This window comes from Drosophila rhopaloa, unplaced genomic scaffold, assembly GCF_018152115.1.
Source record: "Drosophila rhopaloa isolate 14029-0021.01 unplaced genomic scaffold, ASM1815211v1 contig_115, whole genome shotgun sequence".
Taxonomy (NCBI): domain Eukaryota; kingdom Metazoa; phylum Arthropoda; class Insecta; order Diptera; family Drosophilidae; genus Drosophila; species Drosophila rhopaloa.
Genome location: NW_025334990.1, coordinates 12,214,082 through 12,222,845, shown reverse-complemented (window position 1 = coordinate 12,222,845; position 8,764 = coordinate 12,214,082). Strand labels below are relative to the sequence as shown.

At 39.4% G+C, this 8,764-nt stretch overlaps 1 protein-coding gene across 2 annotated transcripts; it reads right to left on the bottom strand.

Moving 5' to 3' along the window:
• Nucleotides 1-788: 788 nt before the first annotated feature.
• Nucleotides 789-3,190, bottom strand: LOC108045066. 2 transcript variants are annotated; one of them, XM_017124249.1, is made up of 6 exons: nt 2,896-3,190; nt 2,489-2,833; nt 1,844-2,413; nt 1,583-1,785; nt 1,140-1,512; nt 789-1,083 (listed from the first exon to the last, which is right to left on the bottom strand). In XM_017124249.1, exons 1-6 carry the CDS (start codon nt 3,085-3,087, stop codon nt 973-975), a joined length of 1,794 nt encoding a protein of 597 aa, XP_016979738.1. In that variant the 5' UTR covers nt 3,088-3,190; the 3' UTR covers nt 789-972. The 2 variants fall into 2 exon arrangements, with proteins under 2 accessions (XP_016979738.1, XP_016979737.1); XM_017124248.1 differs by having other exon boundaries at nt 1,844-2,833.
• Between the last annotated feature and the right edge of the window lie 5,574 nt (nt 3,191-8,764).

Sequence of the window (8,764 nt, the reverse complement as noted above, 5' to 3'; positions counted from 1 at the left end):
CATCAGGCGACAGGTTACAGTCAGTCAGACAGACATGCATCAACTTATGATATAAACGAAGCGAAGCGTTACAGCATACCAAAACATAGCTAAACGTAGCTATTATGTACTCGAGCAACCAACAAACAAACAAACAATTATGTATTATTGCGATTATATAGCATATTTAAATACGCATTGCAAAAAAGGGAAAACATAACTCAGCAATATACAAAACAAGAAAACAACCCAAGAAACAAAACAAAAAGAAAAGTATTTAAGCAAATTTAACGAATGCGCATTAGTAGTTGAACTATTAGTTTTTCACTCACTAACAAACAAAACACCACTCGACACACAACGTAGTAGAGAAGCCTCAAAAAAAAAAAAACAAAATGGAAAAAATATATTAAAAACCAACCTCAGGGTGCCGTCGTTTCAGCGGTCACCAAAAAATAACAAAAAAAGAACAGACAAGAAACCAACTATATACACAACATATATATACAAAACATAGACAATGTTGTCTTTTATAGGGAATTGTTAAAGCGCCTCAGTTACATTTCAAGTATTTATTGCGGGGCTGCCGCCGAGCAAGATCATGATTTTCCATTCAGATTCAGAATTTCCGTTCAAGTTACCATATTTAGTTGCGAGCGATATCTCTTTTGCAAGTGGTTCGTCTTTGAGTCCTTGTTTGTTTTACTTTCGAGCATAAATCAGGCGAAGGACAGCGACTTGTTGAAGGATTTATGTAACTTAGTATTTTATTACACGTAAACTAATAAAAAGAAAGCAGAAGGACAGCGTTTGCCTTAAAATAATACGAAAACGAGTTTTATTTAAATCCTAATTGAAAACATAAAAAAATCAATTTGGCTTCCCATGCCGATACGTTGGAGTTTAGCAATAATAGATAGTAATAGTTAATAATAATATATAACACTAGAAACGAAAAACTGGTGATGTATGAAAAATTATATTAATTTGAATCTAAGCTGAGATGCAGCGGCGCACCAAACCGGAGTCGATAAGGGACTTGTTCAAGTTAATATTGGGTGCTTTGCTGTCCGGATCGACCAACACCAAATAAGCAGTGTTGTTCTGAAAAAGAAAAAGGTTTATTGAGCCTTGCTTGCTTATTATGATTATTGACTCACGTTGATAGCTTCGACCTTGGCGTAAAGTCTGCGATAGGAAACCATCCTATAGAAGAAGTTAACGGCTTCTGCGCACCAAGCCGGACTCTTCCACTGAGTTATAAAGGCCAATCGACCGACCAAACACTGCGCCGGTAGGATGGCAAACTCTTTCATCAGAAACTTGACTTCTTTGTGGCTCACACACATTATGACGCCGGTGTCGATCAGCTCCACCTCGATGGTCTTCTTGATATTATTCGGTCGGTGCCCTAACACTTGGGCTCTTTCCCACACACTCGAAATGTTGGAGCGCACCACGCAGAGATGACCTGTGGTGATTAAGCAAAGCGGCATAGTGTATTTATCCGAATCAAGACCTTCGTAAAACATTCTGTAGGGAAAAATTAAAAATGTAAATTAAATAACGATATTACATTTTTTATATAAAATCGTTAGCTTACTGCATATTGCAGGATAAAGCCCTGTAGTCATTAAACTCTTCGTTGTATACCCAAAAGGTGAAGCTGTGCGGATTGTCCACCTTCACCAACTGCACCTCCATGCGCTGCTCCAACTGAACAACATCAGTAATATCGCGAACAGGAAGCTTGAAATCACATCGAACAGAATCTTTGGGATAATCCACACCTAGAACTCGATCGTCCTAAACATAATTGAACTCTTAATTTAATGTGCCTAAAATTAGTTATGGTTGATCCTACCACAGCATATCCTGGAACGGCATTTTCTTCGTCGCCATCATCGGAGGACTCATAATTAAGGAAGGGCTCTTGGAGTTCCAGGGGCTTGGCAATATCCTCCTGAATAGTTGGCTTGGATAAGAGATCAGGCTGAGGCTGGGTGACTGGCTCCAGTTCGAGCGCCACTGCCACATCTTTTTCCGATGAATCTCCAATTACAACGGCAGTTTGAGGAGCATGTACTCTTTCTCTAGAGCCGAAAGGATCTTTTGCAAATTGCTCCTCGTCAGACTCAAATATTTCGTATTCCTCGTAGTCATGGTAACCGGAGGAATCAACATCTACCGAAAGATTTTCGAAAGCTTCCTTCATCTCCTTGGTTTCCTTCTCCAGCTTCTGAGTCAAACTTGCTTGTTTAAGCTCAGGAGTCGGTCTTAAAATGTCCTGTGGTTGAAAACTCTTCTTCGCTTGTCCTTGAACTTCCAATGGCTCAGGATTGGTTAGTTTCACCTCCTTAAGTTTTGGAATAATCTTTGGTAGCGTTTGCTGTTGGGGATTTGAAGAGTACTTCGGTTGCGGATTTGGGGTGTTCTGCGAACAAGGATATGGATAAATCAGCGATAGAAGATAATGATAATACTGCAGCTGGTAGTAATTAAAAAGCACCTGCTGCTGTGCGGCGCAGATCATGGCGTTAATATTGTTGTAGACAACCGGAGTGTGAACGGGATACATCAGTCGAGTATAGTTGGGATATGAAACGGGTATGTTGAGATCCTTGGGCCGCTGATATGTTCTATTCTGCATTTTTCTAGCATTCGTTTTCCGGATACTTTCGTTTATGAAGATCAAATTGGAACGCTCGGATGCATAGCAATACTTGGGTTTGTGATTGGGTCGATTTCTGGACCTGTTGCTGGGCTTCCTTTGGCACTGCACAAGTTGCTGAATATGCGCCGATTTGGCGGTGGTCACCGCAGTTACACTGGCCACGGGTCCGTGGCCAATCACCTGGTAAATGGTATTATTAAATGTAGTGTTTATTTCGATTATGGAGGTACATATATAAATACCTTTACTGTATCCGGAATCGAGCGGAGGAAGGATTCGGCGTCATTGAATCCCAATTTGTGGTGTGGCAAAGTGCAGCCCTCTTCGCTTCGGTAATCGCGCATTAGCTTTTCGATCGTCATTCTTCCGGGTGAGGAGACCACCAGCGAGTGCACCACCTTCTTCACTAGGCTCAACACTCCGTGATCATCCATACTAAAAATAAGTTATGTTTTCTTGAAATTTCACAAATAGTTTGTTATTTTTATGCGCAAAAAGCGCCGCCACGCTTCGAAATAAAGTATTCGGCTAACTGTAAACTAGGGTTGTCATCAGTGGAGGAGGAATCGATGTTTGGCAGGGCACCGTCGATGAAGAGACGGTTAATTTATAAATGTTCTTTGTTTTATTGATAATTTAATGATGTCTTATCTAACGAAGACATAATGTTGGTTATTATGCTTCATTTTTATGATATGTTTTAAATTTTACAATTAAATCTTTTTTGTTGAACATCATAATATGAAAGTTAAGAAAATTTTAAATTGTCCCCGGCGATATTCAATATAGTAAGGAGTATCGATGTTTATAGTTGAATGGCATTTATAGCAACTATTGATTGGATGGTGCTGCCAGAATATGAGTTTTATAGCGAACATCTGTGGGACAGGGCTGCCAGATAATTAAAATTCGGTGGCTTGGCGCCACTTTTAAAACCGGTTGCACCATATGTCGGTGTTGGCTTTCGTTTTAAATGATTTTTTTTGCCTTTTGATGTAACTTAATACCCGCGACAGACGTCCTTCCTTGTGAAACTCAAGTAGCCGAAGGAAGCTACAAGTTCAGCGTAAGTTCAAGTCACATGTGGGGCTTGATGGAAGACCACCAGCAAATGGCATGTTTTTTGGGCTTGGGTTGAGTTAATCTTTTGACTCTTAAGTTCCATAGTTTTCTACAACTTTTACCTAGAACTTGGCCATTTAGATTTGCAATTGCGCGTTGTTACAACATCCGCTTACAGCTTGGGCGGTGGGCCGATAAATCAAAACTAAAAACCCGCCCAAGAAATGGAGTTTTTCCGGGAAGGCAGTAGTAATACCCAACACTTTCCACACATGACACATGAACTTGTCGGAGACAGTGGCTCCATTAATAATTTTCACACGACCGGCAAAAGGGGCCTTGTGCCATGTAAATTTTACAAGCCCCTCTTCCACATTCTCCAGGTTGCGTAAGCTGATACGTTTGGGTTTTATGCAGCAGCATAATTATATTCTTTATATTGTTTATGGGGAAACAAGAACTGGAACAACAACGACAAGAGCGTTTTGTGGTTTTTGTTGTTACCGTTTTGGTCACTTTACAAATAGTTGAGGAGGCAAAAAGCCCGATGGGATCTCTGCAGTTGGCTATGAGCGGGTGACTTGGCAATCAAACCGGTTGTCCCTGCTCCACGACTCCGTCTTTGCCAGTGTTCGTGTGTGATTTATAGTTACGCACAAGCGCGCAAATCCAATTAGACGAACTGGCTGACTGACTGGTTGCCTGAAAGACTGGCCAACTGACTGACTGACTGGCCAACTGACTAGCTGACAATCCGAAGCATGGCCCGCAGCAAATGCCGCCAGGTTATAGGACGGCCGCTGGTTCGATCCCATCTGAAGATCTCGGCACAAGCTCCTCAGGCACATCGCCACAGTTGTCATTGGCCAAAAGCAAAATATTGGTCTAAACGACGCCATAAAATGTTCACAATTGCTTTACCATACTTACAGATCATGTATTTTATTGGTTTCCTAATATTTGTAGATTTTCAAAACGACGCTATAAAATGTTTACAACTGCTATTCCATAGCTAATACTAACTGATAATTTATTTTTTATGTCCCAACATTTTCAGATTTTCTTAATATCCTTTTAAATGTTACCAATAATAAGTACTTTTTCGAGATTCATAAATTGCATATATGCATATGTTATTAGGGCATTTAAAGCTTTGAAAAATATAAGTATTGTCTAAAAATATTAAATACGTAATAACTGCCAATTAAGTTCTGACCTAGATAAGAAGTTATGCCAATGTTTGTCTCAAGTGATGGTTTTGTGTCATTTGTGTATTTTTATATATTCATTAAAGCTTAAAAATAAAGTTAAGATCTAGTTTTGTTATGAATGCTCAAGGGCTAATCTTTAAAGAATCATGCAAATAGTATATTTTTATATATTTATTTACAGATTCACTTTTCAAAATTGTATTTCAATCAGCTGTCTGCCGGTACCCCATTTATCTATCTTTTACTGTACTCAAAAAGATACAAATGGGTCGGGAGACTGTATCTGTTTTCGATGTTTACATCATCGCCAATGGCGGAACTTCAGTGGCCCGGCCACACAAATATCGTCCACCGTCCGCTGTCCACTATCCACTGTCCGTCTTTGTTGCATTTTTTCAAAAATATACACATTGAAAGAGCGAAAGAAAAACGAACTGCAGCCGCATCTTTATCTAAAAATTGAATTGAAATGTATGTCATAATACCTTTGGCATGCCGGCCAGTTGCTTGACATTAAAAATACGCCGTCCCTTTCCCTCTTAACCCTCCCCCCGCATTCGTTTCGGCCAGAAAAAAACCACATATGGCTGAATGCAAATTTGCTGCCATATGGAGCAGAAAAGCTGATGACGTCGTCATCGTCTCACTGAAATTGAAATGCAACTCGCATTTGGGGCCCGCTCCTAGTTGAACATTTTGTGTTTTTCATTTTTTCGCAAAAGGGCCCTGGTGTTTGGAGGTTGATGTTGTTGTTGTTAATGTTAATGTTGTTGTTGTTGCCGTTTCCCACGTTAAATGGGTCTCCAGTGCGATATCGCTATATCGAGATCTGGGTCTCCGTCCGATGAGGGAGTGTTCCACACGTTCCGCACACCTGAATGCTTAAACAGATAGGAGAGACCTGGCGACGGAATCGGAGTCCGGAGTCCGGATAACCGATAACCTTCGGGTGATTTTTGGGGCTTTTCCTATGGAAAGTCAAGCCGGTCTACGGATTTGGTAACAGTCGCCGGACAATAGACCGAATTTGGTAGAGGCCGGCAAGGGGCAAGAGCAGATTGATTGATAGTCGCGGCACATTCCAAGCTTCCCTTTGAATGCACTGTAAGAAATCTGAACTTGTATGGCTCTAAAAACTATCTCGCACAACACAATTTGGGTTTTGAACCACTTTTAGTAATTAAATTTAATAATATAAATTTTTACTAACTAATTGTTACTAAAATAAAATTAGGTAAATATATTAATTTGAAGTTCTGTAATGTTGTTGGTTTTTTAAAGACAATTCAATTAACATCATTTAAATAAAGACAAAAGTACTATGTCAAATTTATATAAAACGCATAAACTTTTTATTATCGTAAAGGGAGGGCGTCCATTACTCATCGTTTTATCTACTTTACTAATATTTAATGTCAAACCGCAACTTTTTTCCGTGTACACCCCCTCCATAAACGTGTTTTCGCTGCCTCTCCTTCCCACTTTCCCACTTTTTGTAACTCTGTTGTGTCTTTTGCAAAGCAAACGCGATTGGATCAACAAGCCAAAGCGATGATTAATTGGGAATGACGACTGGAGGTGCGAACCTCAGATTGGGAATACGGCATGGGAGATGGGATGGTGGTGTACCATGCCATTGCAGATGGGTCAGATCCCAAAACAGATCGTCTAATATCGTTCAATGAACCAATCGGAAATAGACACAAAAGCTGAAGATCTATGATCTGTCTGGAAATAAACACCGTTGTTAAACTATAGCCATTGATTGGGCTTTTGTTCTGGGCCCGGGATTCTTGCAAACTGATATTTGCATGTTTGGGCCAACCTTTCGCTTGTACCGTTAAATCTGCGCCACTCTCTTAGCACGGCCGTAAACAATAAATTAGCCAAAGCAGAAACAAAATGCCTCATTAACACCTGGTTTGCGTGCGATATGCGAGAGCTTTCGATTTAACGGTTTGGTCATGCCCGATAAAATGATCGAAACCTAATTTGATTCGGGCCAAAGGGTTCAAGTTCAAATTTAATTAGATTCTTTTCCGAAAGCACACGCAACCCAAAACAATTCTAGTTGTTACTTCCTAATACAATTTTATGGACATTTGTACTTCCTTGATTTTATGGATTATTCTGGTCTAAAGATATGAATTTTTTGGTCTTAGCAAATACTTTATTAAATTTGTGTAACTTGATAACCTTTTATTTCTTTTCAATTTTTTGCCACAACTTGAACCATTAACGCGTTTATTATTGCGGTTTATCTGTATTTAACCTATAATTTATATATTTGTTGTTTTTTATAATGTAGTAAAAATATTTTCTAAAAATACCAGATCCCAAGCCAATAATTATAGGGTTGAGGGGGATCTTCTAAAAAAGTATACATTATCAGCAAATTCTTTTTAAATGGTTCTTTGTACATTTTTCTGAGAACCTTTTCTTTAAACCTTACCGAAATATTCGAAATCTGTGTGCTTTCGATGTTGTACTATTACTATTTATAGCGGATAACCAAAGATAGTTCCATAAGATTTGTTGGCAAATTTAAAAAAAGACTTAAAGAGTCAGTAATTAAAACGATATTTATTTTAAAACACTCTATTTGAGAGATACACGAATTAGGAAAAGCAATAAATATTCCTGTTGGCAGCCGACGAAAACGTGCAGTTTTCAAAGAAATACAGCGTATTGTTTAAAGATTTTTTTTTGGTAAGGAGTTCAAGTTCAGAACCCCGACTTCGTTGGTGGTCTTGGGTCACCGCTTCCTCTTCTGGTTCTCCTGAGAGCACACACACTTAATTAAAACCAACTTGCGCTGAAAATGAAAAGTGCAAACAGAACATAAATCAACTTTGAGTGAATCAGAATCAGATTCGGAATCGGAGTCCGAGTCCTCAATTCTGAAGATGCCCGGATCTCTGGTGGACTGGACCCAACGGCCTTGCTTATCAGCCGTTTTCCCTTACTTTCCTCATTCGCTGGCTCTTTTGGCTAGCCGTCTTGCCACACGATCTTCTTATTCCCTTTGTTTTCTTTTTCGGGTTCAGTTTTTATTTTAGTTTTTTTTTGGTTTTTGGCTAAGTTGCAGGCCATTTTGCCGCAACAGGTTCTTGGTTCGCTTCTTTGGCTCTCTCTTCGGGCCTTCCAGTCCCGCTGTCCGCAGCCCGTCCTCCCCTCCCCCCGCTTACACTTCCACCGCACAGAACTGGACAACGGCAACAGGTTCTGACCGAAAAGAGAGCCGACTCTCGCACTGAGATAAGTGACTTTCAATACGAAATACAAATATACCTGTTTGCTTTGGCTTTGCTTGATAAGAGGCTCTAACCCCCATTATTTAGCACTAAATTTACCACTGGGTCTTGGGTACTCTCTCGCTCTCTCCAACACACACATTGGCAAACGACAGGTAATGCAGCAACAACAACAGCTTAGTAGTGTTTCAAGACGATCTCTTTCTTCGCCTCTCTGGTGGACTGATTTCCAGCTGGCTGTTAACGTGGCCCAATCGAGGTGAATAAAGGCGTACTAGACTGCTGGCGAAGTATGTAACAAATATTAAAAGAAAGTAAAAAAGAATATTAAAATAAGTTATAAGACAATCAATTTTTAATTAAAATAAGCTAGTTAAAAGTTCATAACTTTGGGGTTTCCAAAAAGCCGAATTATTAATGTTTGGTTGAGTGACGACTAGTGCTTAGATCATTTAATGTTATTTTGCCATGAGGTGATGAAGCAAAACATTTAATGATCAAATAAGCATATGATAAACATCTTTTAGTAATTGGGTTTTTTAACCAAAGTTCTGCAAAACCCTTAAAAAATATAAATATAAGAA

Bases quoted from the DNA above. Each gene is read 5' to 3' on its own strand.
- LOC108045066 (XM_017124248.1), bottom strand. From the start codon at position 3,087: ATGGATGATCACGGAGTGTTGAGCCTAGTGAAGAAGGTGGTGCACTCG. The intron at 2,834-2,895 runs GTATTTATATAT...ACCATTTACCAG, and splicing joins CGATTCCGGATACAGTAAAG to GTGATTGGCCACGGACCCGT. The intron at 1,786-1,843 runs GTAGGATCAACC...AATTATGTTTAG, and splicing joins CCGTTCCAGGATATGCTGTG to GACGATCGAGTTCTAGGTGT.